Below are 18750 nucleotides of genomic sequence, written 5' to 3'. Positions count from 1 at the left end.
CATTTGTCCAGAGTATATTAATGGAAACTTGATGGCCACCGTTATAGACATTGGGGTCCATCCGGTGTCATTGGTGTCTGACCTAGGTCACATGACTGGCTCCGCTCTACTCCATAAACGCTGCGGCCTGAGTACGGAGTAGTGGGAGAGGCTGTATGTATATATCCGCCATATTGTCCATACTATACGGTTTCAGGTTGAAGGACACAAGATTAAGGTCTCGGTGTGGGATTGATAGTCGGCTCCGCTCCGGCCCAGCACGGCTTCTATAGGTAGTCACTACCTTTCCGGCTCTGTAGTCTGGGGGCGTTGGGGGGCACCGGACCGGTGTTCTCACTTTGTATAGGTGACTTTTTAGATTTTTTTTCTTCTTGGTTTTATTTCCGTCTCGATGTCTGCGCCAACTCGTCGCGCTTGTCTCCACTTCCAACAAGTAATCCATGAGCGGTAAATCGTAATGGAAGGTAAATCGGCCTAATTTAGTTTCCCAGGCTCTAATTTGTTTTCTAAGCGTACAGAATATACAGAAGATCCCGCGCCAGTGATTCCTCCTCCTGTCCGCAGACAGACTTTCTTCGAAGTTTCGAGGCCCCGGTGCCGGTATCGGCTCACATGAATACTTGTGTTGCGACGCCGGCTCAGATGAATTTCTTTCTATTTTATTAAACAGCTATGTCAGAAATCACCGGAGGTAATTCTGTGAAATGTTTGCTATTGAATCCGGAAATGAAATCCTTCTGCGTTGTGGAGACGCGCGGCCGGTTCTTATTACTAGATACCGGCGATATTTGCATTCCTGCAGACAGTTCTACATAGCGAGAATGTATTGTGTAATGTGGAAGCTGTTACTATCCATATGGAAATTTAGCTGAACAATATAGTCTCCCTCCCGGGCAGGAAGACCCCCTGTATGCTTCCGAACACATGGGCACCACATGTAGCAACTCCCAGACAGTGCAAAGCAAAAGTTTTAGGCGGGCTTGGAAAAAATGCTGCAAAATCAGAATCTTCAGAAATAGAAGAGTTAATAGTTTGTCCATTACCAAAAGAGAAATGTAAATCCCATCAATATTCGGTGTGACCTTTGCACTTTGGCGGAGGAGTCTTGCAAGTGACGACCGGCCCCCTCAGATATAGCCCTGATCTCATCATTGTCCACTCTGTCTGGGATGACGAGACAGAAGATTTGGTCAAGCAACATCCACAGAAGATCTGGGCTTAGTTCTCCAAGATGGCGGCGGGAACAACCTCTCTGCCGAGTCCTGCCAAAAACTGTCTGCAAGTACCGAGAAGAAGGCAAAGGTCACACCAAATTCAAGAAAATGATTGAGGAGCCTTGTCCTGCTATATAGAACTTGGACATGTCTTCTATTTACTGTATAGTAATACCTGCCGTTCGTTATTACACGCACCAGTCACATGGTCAGTAAGGTCTTCTACAACCCAAGTGGTGGCTCCAATACCACATACCCGTCTTGTGCCCCCTGTGCGTCTCCTGCAATGTTGGCATCTTTAAAAACTATCGTGCACGAGTGGGACAAATTTGTAATAAGGTCAAAACCTTGTCCCTGTCCAAAACCCAGCGCCATTCTCCGTCCAGGCCTCTGCCACTCCTCGGGACCTCCACAACGTTCCTTCTATGTCTCTACAGCAAACCCAACCATCTGAAGAAGCTCCGAAACTGAACAGAGTTCTGTGGATTTCCAATAATTATCTGCTATATCTGAGTGCTGGAATCTTGTCTAAAGCCATCTGCCTGGCGGCTGACACTACAATGTACGTGGTCTGATTGTAAATCTAACCATTAGGTCAACATTGGTTATAATGACCGACCATCTAATATGTATGAGAGTGACCGCTCTCTCCCCGACTGCGGATGTCACCATGAGAAGAAGCCGCCAAGGATGTTTATTCTGCTGCCAAAGGGGAGTGATGTCTTTAAGTTTCCCTGTAATACTGCAGAGGAGAGAAATGCCAAAGCCTCGGCAACAACTTAAGATAGGACAAGCCTTGTAAGGAGCAACAGAATATGATCCAAATAGAAGCAACAGCATCTGAAGATGTCAAGGAAAAGTCTAAGAAACCTTGAGGTCTTGGGAGGTGTTTTATGGCCGCTTGTCCTACTCTCGGAGCGGCGTCTGCTTGTCCTAGACATATCACATTCTGTTTGTAAACTTTCCTTAAACCTTCAGTATTTGGGTGAATTTGTAGGATTGGGCGATTTGGTTCTTCAGAATTTAGTCATCATTTCCTAATTCATTTAGCAGAAACCTGGCAGCCGCGATCTCGGGGCGAGAGGAAGAGTTCAGATCTCGGGTCCACTGAGTAATTGGATCAGGTTTTTCCAGTTACTCCCTGTCTGCACATTGACATTTCAGTTTCTTCATTTCCTCATAGTTTTACTGACTCATAGTTCCTACGACTTCGTGTAATTTGGAAATTGGTTGCTAAAAGGGGTCAAGTTTAGAGGGTGTGACGGTGGCATTCCTGTGACGTAGGGGAGAGTCATTGTATACACTGGAGCCGTTCAATAGACTGATATACCATGTACGGCGCCAGTGTATACAATAGACTGCTATACGTGTATACAAGCTCACGCCTCCACACTGTTACAATGTGTCACCTACAATCCTAGATACTAAGTAGCCATCAATGTGATCAATAGATCGGCACGGACTGTTCTAGTTAGTAGATTAACAAGTTCCCATCTCCTCCTCCGAGCCGAAGGCGAGCGTACACAATGCCGCCATTATCACATCCATGCCATGTTCGGAGCCCTGGTCATCCATGGCCATTGGTGATGACTGGGAGTGGGGCTTTGGACACGTCATGGCTCCTGTGCTACCTGCGTGGTGTATGCGCACACTACCATATACTGTACATCAGATGATCCTGCTACGCAATGTCTAAGAGTCTTGTTGTGATTCAGGTTCCGTTCACACTGCCTTCAGATATCTGTGGTACATGCCGACATGTCAGTAAGAATACCCAATCTTCCAGTCAACCCCATTATAAGTCATTGGCATACACTAGGCATTGGTGGTGCCCATGGTTGGCCAGAAAGCTGTAGGTTGGAGACGACTGCTGAGCAGATAATTTAGATCAGATTTATGTTTTGTAATCTGGTTGGGAATAAACATCAGTTTACTTGTAATATTCTAGATTCCCCTCAGTAATTGTCCCGTTCCTTTTGTCTTAAAGATTCAGCCATATGAGAAGATCAAGGCCAAAGGTCTCCCGGATAGCATCGCCTCTGTCCTCAACAAGCTGGTCGTCGTCAAGCTCAATGGAGGTTTGGGAACCAGCATGGGCTGCAAAGGCCCGAAGAGTCTGATCGGAGTCCGGAACGAGAACACCTTCCTGGATCTCACTGTGAAACAAATAGAGGTGAGCGCCTGCGCTGATCCTTGTCTATACGTCGTATTCTCCTCTGCCCCTTCCATGTAATTGGGCACAGGAAGACAATCCATAGGTAATGGCGAGGGTACATTTTAGGTAAAGTATTTTGCTCTCTCCAGTAGGTGGCACTAGAGAGACTTTGTGAAGGAGAGCTAATTTGCATACCATCTCCCAGGATGCTTTGTGCCTGTAAGAAGTCTCTTCTATTAATGTGAATGTGAGCTGATCTGCACAGTACAGACCCCATTAGTCAGTGGGGTCCTCCAGCTCAGTTCATGTCTATTTTAGCAGTCCATTCTCAGTATGGTGGTTGCTGTGAATTGCTGATCTGCTGGGGTCCTGGGTGACTGATCCCCACTGATGTGATAGGTAATAAGCAGAGCTGTGGTCATCTGTATCCAAAGTGCTCAGTCGCAGATGTAGCCGGGATGGTCTGGTTGTGGGGTGGGGACGATATAATATCTTGTGAGCTGGTGCCGGGTGGTGTTGTATGGGTTAATAGATGACGCTGCTTCTCTGTGATGTCGCAGTATTGCGTATTATGTGCGTTTGTCATGTTTATACTGGTATTCCCCTGTTATCTGATCCTGACACAGGAAGTTTTATAACTTTTTTTGTTGCCTTTTCAGCACTTAAACAAAACGTACAACACCGACGTCCCTCTGGTGCTGATGAATTCCTTCAATACCGACGAAGACACCAAGAAGATCCTGCAGAAGTACAGTCACTGCCGGGTGAAGATCCACACGTTCAATCAGAGCAGGTGCGGTGTCATGGCTGATAGTCGCATCGTGTATATAATGTATCAGTGGGTGTCCATACACCAAGGCTATATACATATATATACAGTATATACGCTACATGCAATCGCCATCTATCGCTGCATTTACTTCATTGTGCTGCAGCACCTGAGGACTTCTCCTTGTTTCCGCCTCAATCTGCTGCTTTTATCCGTAAGACGTCTAATCTCTCAACTCCATTCATAGCTCAGACATTTACAGTCGTTTCTGGTCTTTGTTGTGATGGAAATATTCACTGAAATTAAAGCACCTGCTGCAAAGTAAAGTCATTAAAATGTAAACGAGAAGCTCGGCGTTGCTTTTAGATCCGCACATACAAGACATTTGTGGCGTCTTACCCTTCATAGCTCAGCGTTGTCAGCAACAGGGCTCACAAATAGGAAGCCGGACGTGCAGCCCCAGTCATGGCCACTATGTCTACAAGCCTGCCAGCCCACGTAATAAGAATATTGTATATACCATCAGGATAGTCCTCATGACATTTGTCACTACCCCCTCTTCTCCCCCATATCCGTTTGCTCATCTAGTAATACCCCACCCCCACCCCACCACAGAGAAGGCTGCGGCCTGGTTGTATCAGTCTGGAGGCCGCTGTATCATATGAAGTTCCCGCACACACAAACCACTTCTCGTTCTATTTTTTGGCAAGATATTGAGATTCTTTCTCTCTCTTATCTGCTGACTTCAGCAGGGAGGAAGTAAAGGGCTGGACAAAGTCTCCTCCTGCTCTGACCCTATTGCCGTGAATGGAGGACGCAGCTCGCAACGGAATGGAACAAAATAGCAAAAAGAACATTTTAGAAATCCGAGATTGGAAACAGTTTCATATCCTAAGAGGTTTATACGCCCATCACCATCACGAGGCCTTAAGATTTCTCATCCCCCTGAATTCCTGAGCTGCCGCTAAACCTTGTGGATTGATAGATGGGACTGTTCACACTATGCAGAAAACCTTTCTCCTGCCGTTATCTGCAAATCTATAAAGGGAATTATCACGTAAAGTCACAAGTGGTTTATACATGACCGCAACAGACGTGCCCTTCATATGACCTCCCCTCTGCCCGTCCACCGGGAGCTCCCGGAGCTGCACTCGGATTCCAGCTCTGAGGCCTCAGAACACACTGCTTGTATTATATAGTGATTGGAGGGATTGCTGACCAGTGGCCTGGAAACCTCCAAAGAGGAAATGAGGAACAGATCCCGGGGCCGAGCAGATCCTCTTACACCGCTCTAACCAGTATGGAATTTGTGTATGACGAAGAGAATTCGCCGGGCTCGCCGTGAGGCCGATCTCAGGGGAGGGTTTTCTGTTTCATAGAATTATTTATCTCAGTCCGTGAAATGTTAATGTTCCATATTCTTCGTGATGACGGGTTTCAAGGGATTCTGTTCTACATATCAAGGAAATACGTGAATGGGATTTGTATCCTGTAATGACGTCGTATCGCAGATGTGTCCGTGTGTCCTGTACTCCATGAGATTTCATATCCCCCTTCATATTGGGGTACACCAGGGGTGCAGAGCGGCAGCTTTAATTATTGCTTAGCGTTTCTCGGATGGAATATTTAGCATTTGCCCCGTTACGTAATGGACATGGGTTTATGGGAATTCTAAGTCTTCTCTGTTCTGTTACTGAGCGGTGCCATGTGACTGCCCAAATCCTAAAACCTCTTCACTGTGGACCAGAACCTTCTCTCTGCCTGTCTACTAGGATTACTTTGTCTGTCCTAGACGAGGCCGGATCCCGTGACTTCCAGGTCCGTAGTGAAGAGGTTGTGGGATTTGGGCAGCTATATGATACTGCTAAGTAGTAGAGCGGAGGCCGTTATTTGGGGTAGAAGGTGCCGTGTATAAGAGGAATCCCCCCAGATCTGTATACCATAGGCTACTACTATCTGTATACCATAGGCTACTACTATCTGTATACCATAGGCTACTACTATCTGTATACCGTAGGCTACTACTATCTGTATACCATAGACTACTACTATCTGTATACCATAGGCTACTACTATCTGTATACCATAGGCTGCTACTATCTGTATACCATAGGCTACTACTATCTGTATACCATAGGCTACTACTATCTGTATACCATAGGCTACTACTATCTGTATACCATAGGCTACTACTATCTGTATACCATAGGCTACTACTATCTGTATACCATAGGCTACTACTATCTGTATACCATAGGCTACTACTATCTGTATACCATAGGCTACTACTATCTGTATACCATAGGCTACTACCATCTGTATACCATAGGCTACTACCATCTGTATACCATAGGCTACTACCATCTGTATACCATAGGCTACTACTATCTGTATACCATAGGCTACTACTATCTGTATACCATAGGCTACTACTATCTGTATACCATAGGCTACTACTATCTGTATACCATAGGCTACTACCATCTGTATACCATAGGCTACTACCATCTGTATACCATAGGCTACTACCATCTGTATACCATAGGCTACTACTATCTGTATACCATAGGCTACTACTATCTGTATACCATAGGCTACTACTATCTGTATACCATAGGCTACTACTAATGGGGATAACAATCTGAATTTCTATCTAAATGTTGCTGCTTTAAGATTAAAGGGGTTTTCCAAGCTAATATGATTGATTGACCTCTTCAAAGAATAGGTCATCAATACGAGATTGTTGGGGTTTCAACACCTGGCACCCTCACCGATCAGCCGCTTACAGTAGCTGATACAGAGAATGGAGCAGGAAGCGGACAGCGCTGCTCTCTGTGTAGTGGCTAAACCGAGTCACTGCAGATTATCTCGCAGCCGATGAGTGGGGATGTCAGACATCCATCCTTAAAGCCAAGAAAACCCCTTTAACCCTAATTGGCAAGTATCAGATGACGACCAAATCCAGCAAGGGGTTAATATCTTTGTTGCTCCAGATCTCCTGGTGGGATGTCCAGGAAGGAGAAGTTTCTTTCCTTTATAGTTCACGTTCCTCTGGAATCCACTTAATGCATCAAATACGACATCAAAAACTACTTGTGTGATTTTGGCCTTAAACCTCTTATTTCAGAAAGTGCTTCCAGCCCGAGACGTCTGCGGAGACTTTGCTGTCCTCGCGTCTTTCAGTAATGGGCTTCATCCGCTTTCTGTGTCCTATTGATTTTATATAATGGTTTTCTAACATCCACTTTCTTTTCTAGATACCCGAGAGTAAATAAGGAATCCTTATTACCGATCGCCAAGGACCTGTCCTACTCGGTGGAGAATGCGGAGGCCTGGTACCCTCCTGGTCACGGCGACATCTACGCCAGCTTTTATAATTCAGGACTATTGGACACTCTCTTAGATGAAGGAAAGGAATATATTTTTGTCTCTAATATTGATAATCTCGGTGCGACGGTCGACCTCTATATCCTCAACCACCTCATGAACCCCCCAAATGGAAAGCGCTGCGAGTTTGTCATGGAGGTTACAGACAAGACGAGGGCAGACGTCAAGGTGAATCTTCTAGATTGTCTTGTATATGGGGATGGATCTAGTGTGAGAATCTATATACACCTGTGTCACCGAACATAATAAATGTAATGATACAGTACAGAGATAATACACACAGTGATGTCACAGTACAGGGATATACACAGTGATGTCACAGTACAGAGATAATACACACAGTGATGTCACAGTACAGAGATAATACACACAGTGATGTCACAGTACAGGATAATACACACAGTGATGTCACAGTACAGAGATAATACACACAGTGATGTCACAGTACAGAGATAATACACACAGTGATGTCACAGTACAGAGATAATACACACAGTGATGTCACAGTACAGGGATAATACACAGTGATGTCACAGTACAGGATAATACACACAGTGATGTCACAGTACAGGATAATACACACAGTGATGTCACAGTACAGAGATAATACACACAGTGATGTCACAGTACAGAGATAATACACACAGTGATGTCACAGTACAGAGATAATACACACAGTGATGTCACAGTACAGGGATAATACACACAGTGATGTCACAGTACAGGATAATACACACAGTGATGTCACAGTACAGGATAATACACACAGTGATGTCACAGTACAGGATAATACACACAGTGATGTCACAGTACAGGGATAATACACACAGTGATGTCACAGTACAGAGATAATACACACAGTGATGTCACAGTACAGAGATAATACACACAGTGATGTCACAGTACAGGATAATACACACAGTGATGTCACAGTACAGGATAATACACACAGCGATGTCACAGTACAGGGATAATACACACAGTGATGTCACAGTACAGAGATAATACACACAGTGATGTCACAGTACAGAGATAATACACACAGTGATGTCACAGTACAGGATAATACACACAGTGATGTCACAGTACAGGATAATACACACAGTGATGTCACAGTACAGGATAATACACACAGTGATGTCACAGTACAGGGATAATACACACAGTGATGTCACAGTACAGAGATAATACACACAGTGATGTCACAGTACAGGGATAATACACACAGTGATGTCACAGTACAGGATAATACACACAGTGATGTCACAGTACAGAGATAATACACACAGTGATGTCACAGTACAGAGATAATACACACAGTGATGTCACAGTACAGGATAATACACACAGTGATGTCACAGTACAGGATAATACACACAGTGATGTCACAGTACAGGATAATACACACAGTGATGTCACAGTACAGGATAATACACACAGTGATGTCACAGTACAGAGATAATACACACAGTGATGTCACAGTACAGAGATAATACACACAGTGATGTCACAGTACAGGATAGGTTACTTTGGCTTTTTGCTTTCTGTATAGCCCCTTTCAGTGATTTTACATGAATGGATTTGGTTGGGATGATACTGGATATTGGAATTATTTCCTGGAATGAATCCTAATCCGGGACCTGGACTCTCCGCCGGGTGTTTGGAGTTCCTCCTTCCCCCGATTCTTCTGTCCCATAGTGTATCCACCATTACAGTACGGGACAGTAGACTGCGGTGGGACATGGAGTAACATAGAGGACGGTGCTGCTGAGCTTTGTGTCCTATCTCTGATTCATCCTGGAAATATTACCAACGTCTTGTCTTTATGGACCAAATCCATTTGTGTGAAGCCGGACGAATGTAAAGACAATCCCGACCACTGGTGAGATCTCCTAGAACAGGGGTAGGGAACTTTCGTCTCTCCAGCTGTTGCAAAACTACAACTCCCAGCATGCATACTGGCTCTGCTGTTCTGGGAACTCCCATGGAAGTGAATGGAGCATGCTGGGAGTTGTAGTTTCACAGCAGCTGGAGAGCCAAAGGTTCCCTACCCCTGTCCTAGACCGACTGCAAAAATCTGATGGCTCCATTTTTGGGAATGTTCCAAGCAATGATAACCTGTCCCTGGGGTTCTTTAGTTCCGGTGACCTCTGGGGTGACCTCCGATCACATGATCTCCTCTCCGAGCCTTCTGCGATCACTATGGTGGCGAATCTCATCATCGGTCACTCGAGAAGGAAATCTCCTGTGTAATTCAGTAGTAAGGAGCCGATCTGCCAAGAGTCTTCTGCTGTGATCGGGCGCTGGGATAATCTTGTGTAATATCTGATAACAGAATTGTCACCGGTTCAGGATCCTGCACCATCGGCGCTCGCTTAGTCGGGTCTAAGATCATTTCTATATATTTGTACAATGACTGATCCTGGAGAAGAAGAAGAAGGTCTAAGAGACGATGTCAGAGCCTGAAGACATAGGGGAGTGTTCACACACAAGATGAAAATAAAAGTCTCCAAATTTTCAGATTTTTTTTTTTTTATTATTTGTTTTTTAAGTTTACTATTTTTTTTCATTCCCCCATTGATTTCAAAGGGATTCTCAGCACCGATTCTGCTTCAGGACAGGGCAGGACACTAAAAAAGGCAAGGCCGACACTTATTGAGATCAATGGGGGGAATTTTTGCATTGATTTTGAGGCCGGAGGCTCCTGATAGGTGTGAACGCACCCCTAGGATTTATTTGATTAAAATCCAGTTGTTAAAGACGACTCCAGGTCTTAGCGTCTGTTCATAGTCCCCGCTCCACTGATTCTGGCACAATTGTGTTTTGGTTTTTTTCCAGCCCCCACCATTCCCGAGCAATCAGTGCAGTTAGCTTTGCCGATATGCTAATTAGGCTCTCTAATGTCAAGTGGGTGGTGCCGGGCAGGATCAGACCAGAGAGTCATGGACATAGATACCATATCAGGCACCAAAACTGACAGCATTGATTGCTCAGGTACGGTGGGGACTAGAGAAAGAAAATCCAACTGCACCAGGTTCCGTAGACGAGAGGCTATTAAAGTAAAGAGCTGAAGGTTGTGGAAGTGACAAAACCCTATTGGACAGTCCTGGTGATTTGCAGGTGTTAGGATGTTACTGTCTGTATATAGTCTACTCACCTGGTATATACTCTCCTGTCTCTAGGGAGGTACGCTCACTCAGTATGAAGGGAAGCTGCGCCTTGTAGAGATCGCTCAGGTGCCCAAGCCCCACGTGGATGAGTTTAAATCGGTGTCGAAATTTAAGATCTTCAATACAAATAATTTGTGGATATCTTTGTCTGCCATCAAGAGGCTGCAAGAAGCCAACGCCATCGACATGGAGATCATCGTGAACCCCAAGGTAAGCCGTCCAGTCCTGGATTAGCCATAGACTTCCATGTTGGTATAGGGCGGGGGTGGAATAAATGACCTGGTGCCCTTGTCCTTGCAGACCCTGGACGGAGGCCTGAATGTCGTTCAGCTGGAGACGGCTGTAGGAGCCGCCATTAAGAGTTTTGAGAATTCCCTGGGCATCAATGTCCCCCGAAGCCGCTTCCTCCCTGTGAAGACCACATCTGATCTGCTCCTGGTCATGTCCAACCTGTACAGCCTGAATGCCGGCTCGTTGACCATGAGCGAGAAGAGGGAATTCCCTACCGTGCCCCTGGTCAAGCTGGGCAGCTCCTTCACCAAGGTAAGCGAATGTCTCCGGGGCATTACAACAAGTCTTATGGCCAAGGGAACCAAGCAGGTAAAATCCTTCTAGTCTGGTTCATGTCGCCCCCACCGTACACCCAGGAGAACAGATGACGAGATCCAGATTTTAGCAAGACTGGTCGAGTAACGTATTTTGCACTGGAGAGACCCAAGTCTGTCCCCGGGAAGGGAAAGAAGGATTAGACGGGTTGTAGTGCTAGTCACAGGGGTAAAAAGACTCCTTTGGCAGCGACTTTCTCCACTTTCCCATCTGACCAGATCTGCGTTCTCCCCCGACTGAGCATGCATGTGTCTCTAGCCCCCGTGAGGAACAGCTGTCAGCGAACAATCACCTATAAGACAGCTAAAGCCGCCCTCCGCCCTGCTGAAAATATCACCCACATGTGCTGCTGTGGCCAAAAATCTGCCTAATCTTGGTGCAGTTTTCCTACACGATTGTCCATATCCGCCCCTGAGCCCCTCTTGCCACTTTTTGGGCCCTGGGACAGTGGTTGGAGCAGGAAGGGGATCTATGCACACAGGGAGGCCCCAGGCTGCCGAATTTACCAAAACTGATGCCATTTTCTGATGTGAGTGATATCACAGATCTGGAACCATTCCAGACTGGCATAGAATTGAGATCTGATGCACCTACGTGTGCGAGAGTTACCATGGCTGGAGGTTGCACCTGTTGGGGAATCGCCATTCTTAATCTATCCCGCCCCTCCCCCCATTGACTATACATGAAATCTATACAGTGTCCCTATCCGGTGTCCTCCTGCTGCTTCCGTTACATTCACATCTCTGTCTGTCCAATAGCAAAATGGTCACTGGCTTCCTCTGCTACGTAGTGTATGTCGGCCCCCTCCCCCACTCCTCAAGCCTTCAGCTCCATGTCACATGTCGGTAGAGCGGGGGGCATCTCTATGACTTACAGATTACACCCCAGACGATGTTGGCGGCCATGTTATCATGGAAGAGACTTGGAGCCGACCTGCACTCACCACCTGCTGCTGCTTCGGGGTTCCTGTTTATTGTGTAGTCAGTTTTTGGCAGGGGGACGGGTGGCTTTAGGTCTCAGGCCTGGTAGAGATTAGTGTAATGACAGATGTGCAGGATTTGCTGACACCTATATAATGTCTCGCATAGATTTGGGCCATAATAAGATCCCCCTCCCCCTGCGACCTCTCATCCTACCTGTCAGACTCTTTCCCATGAGGGCGCCTGCTATGTCAGCTGTAATATCACAAATGTTCCATCCCGATGGCCGTGTCAGACGTGACATAAGGTCAGGCATGGGGAGAGTATTATTTCCACCGGCCTGGTGACATTTGCACAGCCTGACTTCATCTCTTTGTGTATTTTTAGGTACAAGACTACGTGAAGAGGTTTGAGAGCATCCCAGATATGCTGGAGCTGGATCATCTCACCGTGTCGGGAGACGTGACCTTTGGGAAGAATGTTGTACTGAAGGTGTGTACCGAGCCGCTGCGCCCGTCACGCTCCAGGGCTCGTCCCTGTGTCAGGTGCTATTGTTGCATCATGTGTCATTCGTGATATAAACGGTCAGGTAGTTCCTCCAGGACAATGAGGCTGTAATGAGAAACTGCAAAGCAAACAAGAAGTGATTGTCTAAGGATTGGCCGGGCTGCAATGGGGCAGGGTCACATCTGCTCAGTGATGAGGACGTTCATTGTGACACCAGATCACTCGGGTTATTCTATTGTTCTACGTTATTGGAGAATGGAGACTCGTCTTCTATTGTTATAGTCTAAGCAAATAATAAAGTAGCAGGAAACATGGCGGCAAAGACGTCGTAGTCGCACCCTGGCAGTGACGGCCGAGGTACCGGAGAGTAGGAGGAGGGAGTCTGTCAGCAGGGTGAAGCTCAGATGGACGGCGCCGGCTCTCCGGGATGTGACGCCTTTCTCTCCACAAGAATTTGTGTATATGATATTGAGCAGTGGAGGGCGGCTGTCGCTCCAAACTGCTGCACCCCATCCTGCTCCAATATGCCCCTTCCCATCCTTTAGTGGCAGAGACAGGAATCTATCCTGAAATCTCACCGGGCCCTGTATGCAGCATGGGGCGTAACAGATTGGAGCAACAGAACCCCCCAGTGCTCCAGACCGCTCATTTACATATTCTGAAATAGATTAAAATCTGCAATGGAGGCTCAAATATTCCAGGGGAAAAGACATTCAGGGGAGCCCTGGTATCAGACTCCCTGTGATGTGCGGGATGTAGAGCGGGGGTTCTTCCGGGATATAGAGGGGGGGGGGGGCTGCTGGGATGCAGAGGGGGGCCTGCCGGGGTATAGGGGGCTGCTGGGTTATAGAGGGGGGGCTGCCGGGGTATAGAGGGGGGGCTGCTAGGGTCTAGAGGTGGGGGGGGGGCTGCTGGGATATAGACGTGGGGGGGGGGCTGCTGGGGTGTAGAGGGGTTGCGGGATAAAGGTTTATTTTCACACTAAGAAAAAAAGATTTTGGATTATTGGATTTCAGAACAAGGGTTTTGGTTTGGCTGAATTTATTAAACACTCCAACTAAAACCGATGACTTTCGTTACCTGGTGCGGGGCCTAAGAGGATAAACTCTAGGGTGAAGCTGTGCCCTGCTCAGACCCCTCTGGGTACCTGCACTGTATACTTTGGTGTTTTGGTTTTTTGACTCATTATATTGACCCCCCAGTAATATATTCTCCTCACATCTTCCTTTATCCGGCTTTCACATTCTTCAGGTTTTTTCTAGCATGGGTTTCTGTGTAACCGGGAATCTTCCGTCTGCAGACACTTGAGAGTTTGATGCTGTGTCTTGTGACGGGTTTAAGGTGTCACATTGGGAAATACAATAAATTTTACCCTCCTCTTCCTTCTTCTTTTTTAGGGCACAGTAATCATCATTGCGAACCACGGAGATCGGATCGACATCCCCCCCGGAGCAGTATTAGAAAACAAAATAGTGTCTGGAAACCTGCGGATCCTGGACCACTGAGCCCGGCCCCGCACCCGCTTCTTTTATAACTTGTGTACAGTCCCTCTGATAAGGCGACAGGGGCGGCCGGTGACCCCCAGCCCCTCTGTCAGTATTGTACTTGTCTGTGTTCTCTAGAGTCTTTATTTAAGGAAAAGCCCAACTTCTATTTGGAAGCAATAAATGAAACCTGTAGTAATAAGATGATGTGCCCTGGTAATGTGCAATACGTCCTGAATTGTGAAAATAAAAGGACACCCCCTACCTGCTGGCTGTGATCCTCTTTATTCCTGATGGGTGACAGTAAAGTGTGATGCTGTAAAATGTCTCCTGATGACCGACCTTCATCCATTGAAACCTTACTCGGCGCAGGACTGGTTTACTGTCATTGAAATCAATTGGAGATTTTTCATGTGATTTTGGACTTGTTTTTGAGGTGTAAAGTCTCAAAAACCGCTCCAAAAGAAGCTGCGTGAACCCACCTTGTATCTAGATTCATACAGTCGGAACAGTATAAGATTTTTGTGATTTTAATAATCACATTATGGCTGCTGCACATTTTACATTTGTCTCTGTCCCCTCCCCTGTCCATTACTACTAATGTTCTGTCAGGAGTAACTGTACCCTAATACATAGCTGGGAAAAGCCGAAATGACTGTAATACAGCCGATCCAGGAATAATGGGCTGCAAATACATTGCAAACACAAGCAGCCGAGCAGATGACACAAGGGGGGGGGGTCTATGCACACGGTCAGGGAAGCGGCTGCTGTCTGTGACTCATATCCCATCTGTAAACGTATAGTGGTTGGGCCCCTATCATGGTGGTCTGGAGCCCGGACCATATCCAAGTGGGGCTATGGACCCAGTAACCCTCTGTGCCCAAATCGTAACATAGGAGTCATCTGCAAATTAGCCAGAAGGGAGACACCTAGTGGCCGGGACTGTCGAGAATCCCAGGCTCTGAGAGATGACACTAAATTGTCCGAAACGTTAGTAGTGACCAATTAAGGTTTTGTTTGGTTTTTTTCTCTTTCATCGGAGGCCTACTTTATGCTTCGTACTAGAAATTGTTGCTATCAGTCCACATTAAAAAAAAAAAAAATCCTAAAGATCTAATCCAAGTAGTCATCTCCTCCTGTAATCTGCTGCTCTGGGTTTATCTCACGTCTTCTCATTATCTTGAGGTGACACAACCTTCCTCCTTTGCTTGTACATTAGTCCTGGATGTATTTCGTGGTTCTTATAGACTTGTGAATACTGAACATTGGCCCTATAGATTCCCCTATAGATTCCCCAATATACAACGTGTCTGCACGTGACATTTCTCTGCAGTTTCCTCGTCCTTGTCTGGGTGTAATAGACTCCGGTCTCCTGACCTTTCTCTATGACCTTATAGGCCGACGTTGTGACATTCGGTGCGGCGGGAACGATGAATTCTATGAATGAGAGAGAAGTCTGAAGGTGACGCTAACAATTCTTATCACAACTGAAGTATCTTCTATAGCGATACAGTAAGAAATATCACCCCGATCCAGAAAGTGCAACCGCTAATCCCGCTAAGGAGGCAAAAAAACGCCAATAGAACCTCCCGAATATTTACAACCTCTGATTCTACAACACGGGATAGGAAAGGCACAAATGGAAAAAACTGCGGGTCATTTATTAGTAATGAAGTTTCCTACGTCAGTCTTGAGACTCCGAGCTCTTAATAGATCGAGTGGTTGCCGCTGCGCCAGAATGGAAGTTAGTTTACTCAAGTGAGGAACCAATATAATGGCGGTTATATACGACAGGCCGAGGCGACACCACCCTGCGTACCTGACCCCATAGGGGTGTATATTTGTCACAAGATGCCACAATTACACTAGAGAAGGGGTGTAGGTAGTAAGGTTGGGGGGGTCGGGAGACTCCAGCTCTGATTCCGACTCCTCTGACAGGGTTAGTGCAAAGCTGTAAAGATCCGCTAATTCAGGAAATACTTGGTGACGAATTCCTATGAAAGTAACTAAGTAACGAGCTACAAATCTAATTAATGAGAGTGATACTCTACATAATAGTCTATGACTCTGGTAGACCCCAACAAAGAAGCTTTACTACAATACTAAAAAACAACTGTTTTGATGTGTGTGTTGGGGGGGGGGGGGGGTAGTGCAGTTTTTGATTTTACAGCTGAAACAAAGGTTTGTTCCACCATGTGAGCGTACCCTCAAAGCTGCAGCGTACTATACTCTCTACTCAACACATGCAAAAGGGCACCTTTTACCATCATCGAGCTGTGTAGTGGCCCAAGGTGCAATATAAGCTCCCCAGGGGCCCCTAAGACAAGTAATACCATAATACCATCTCTCACTGACCTCCAGGCATCTAATTGTCCTTCAATGACCCACAAACAAACAATAATGTCCTCCGGTGGCCCCGCACTGTAGTTGTGCTCTATAAATAAAAACAAAACCCCACTTACCCACCCTCGGTCCCCGGAGCTCTGCGACCCTCCTCCTCCTCCTCTGCAGACTGATGCCACAATGTTTCCAGCAGACACCATTAGCTGATGCCTCAGTAACAGATAAAGCCTTCCTGCTACATCGGCATCCTAAGGATTGTCGCGGCGCTATAGTTGGGAATCGCTGGTCTATGAAGAAGGGAGGGAGGTGGAAGAGGCTCCGAGAAAAGACACTCAAATAATTGCTGCAGCGACATTCTGCTTCTCTGTAATCTTGTATAATAAAGTCCTACAGCAGTCCCAGTATAATGTGCCAGGGTGGGCCCTGCATGCTGTATAATGGCCCATAGTAGCCCTGCATGATGTATAATAGCCCATAGTAGCCCTGCATGCTGTATAATGTCCCATAGTAGCCCTGCATGCTGTATAATGTCCCATAGTAGCCCTGCATGCTGTATAATGTCCCATAGTAGCCCTGCATGCTGTATAATGTCCCATAGTAGCCCTGCATGCTGTATAATGTCCCATAGTAGCCCTGCATGCTGTATAATGTCCCATAGTAGCCCTGCATGCTGTATAATGTCCCATAGTAGCCCTGCATGCTGTATAATGTCCCATAGTAGCCCTGCATGCTGTATAATGTCCCATAGTAGCCCTTCTCTCAGTATAATGTCCCATAGTAGCCCTGCATGCTGTATAATGTCCCATAGTAGCCCTGCATGCTGTATAATGTCCCATAGTAGCCCTGCATGCTGTATAATGTCCCATAGTAGCCCTGCATGCTGTATAATGTCCCATAGTAGCCCTGCATGCTGTATAATGTCCCATAGTAGCCCTGCATGCTGTATAATGTCCCATAGTAGCCCTGCATGCTGTATAATGTCCCATAGTAGCCCTGCATGCTGTATAATGTCCCAGAGTAGCCCTGCATGCTGTATGATGTCCCATAGTAGCCCTGCATGCTGTATAATGTCCCATAGTAGCCCTGCATGCTGTATAATGTCCCATAGTAGCCCTGCATGCTGTATAATGTCCCAGAGTAGCCCTGCATGCTGTATAATGTCCCATAGTAGCCCTGCATGCTGTATAATGTCCCATAGTAACCCTGCATGCTGTATAATGTCCCATAGTAGCCCTGCATGCTGTATAATGTCCCATAGTAGCCCTGCATGCTGTATAATGTCCCATAGTAGCCCTGCATGCTGTATAATGTCCCATAGTAGCCCTGCATGCTGTATAATGTCCCATAGTAGCCCTGCATGCTGTATGATGTGCCATAGTAGCCCTGCATGCTGTATGATGTCCCATAGTAGCCCTGCATGCTGTATAATGTCCCATAGTAGCCCTGCATGCTGTATAATGTCCCATAGTAGCCCTGCATGCTGTATAATGTGCCATAGTAGCCCTGCATGCTGTATAATGTCCCATAGTAGCCCTGCATGCTGTATAATGTCCCATAGTAACCCTGCATGCTGTATAATGTCCCATAGTAGCCCTGCATGCTGTACAATGTCCCATAGTAGCCCTGCATGCTGTATAATGTGCCATAGTAGCCCTGCATGCTGTATAATGTCCCATAGTAGCCCTGCTTGCTGTATAATGTCCCATAGTAGCCCTGCATGCTGTATGATGTCCCATAGTAGCCCTGCTTGCTGTATGATGTCCCATAGTAGCCCTGCTTGCTGTATGATGTCCCATAGTAGCCCTGCATGCTGTATAATGTCCCATAGTAGCCCTGCATGCTGTATAATGTGCCATAGTAGCCCTGCATGCTGTATAATGTCCCATAGTAGCCCTGCTTGCTGTATAATGTCCCATAGTAGCCCTGCATGCTGTATAATGTCCCATAGTAGCCCTGCTTGCTGTATGATGTCCCAGAGTAGCCCTGCATGCTGTATAATGTCCCATAGTAGCGCTGCATGCTGTATAATGTCCCATAGTAGCCCTGCTTGCTGTATGATGTCCCATAGTAGCCCTGCATGCTGTATAATGTCCCATAGTAGCCCTGCATGCTGTATAATGTCCCATAGTAGCCCTGCATGCTGTATAATGTCCCATAGTAGCCCTGCATGCTGTATAATGTGCCATAGTAGCCCT

The 18750-nt window shown here is 46.4% G+C and overlaps 2 protein-coding genes across 3 annotated transcripts in view; both read left to right on the top strand.

Moving 5' to 3' along the window:
• The window catches only part of UGP2 (UDP-glucose pyrophosphorylase 2), a 66921-nt gene extending 52444 nt beyond the window's left edge, over positions 1 to 14477 (top strand). For both annotated transcript variants that reach the window (XM_075266966.1, XM_075266965.1), the window contains exons 4-10: positions 3202 to 3387; positions 4029 to 4162; positions 7396 to 7693; positions 10708 to 10905; positions 10996 to 11238; positions 12609 to 12713; positions 14126 to 14477. In XM_075266966.1, coding sequence (XP_075123067.1) covers positions 3202 to 3387; positions 4029 to 4162; positions 7396 to 7693; positions 10708 to 10905; positions 10996 to 11238; positions 12609 to 12713; positions 14126 to 14233 — 1272 coding nt within the window. In that variant the 3' untranslated portion in view covers positions 14234 to 14477. The remainder of the gene's footprint in view (positions 1 to 3201; positions 3388 to 4028; positions 4163 to 7395; positions 7694 to 10707; positions 10906 to 10995; positions 11239 to 12608; positions 12714 to 14125) is intronic.
• OTX1 (orthodenticle homeobox 1) overlaps positions 1 to 16526 on the top strand; it is a 388453-nt gene extending 371927 nt beyond the window's left edge. The window contains exon 4 of the mRNA XM_075266978.1: positions 16516 to 16526. The gene's annotated coding sequence lies outside the window, so the exon portion shown is untranslated. The remainder of the gene's footprint in view (positions 1 to 16515) is intronic.
• Positions 16527 to 18750: the final 2224 nt, after the last annotated feature.

The sequence above is a fragment of the Leptodactylus fuscus genome, chromosome 3, assembly GCF_031893055.1.
Source record: "Leptodactylus fuscus isolate aLepFus1 chromosome 3, aLepFus1.hap2, whole genome shotgun sequence".
Taxonomy (NCBI): Eukaryota; Metazoa; Chordata; class Amphibia; order Anura; family Leptodactylidae; genus Leptodactylus; species Leptodactylus fuscus.
This window is presented reverse-complemented; position numbering and strand designations above follow the sequence as displayed.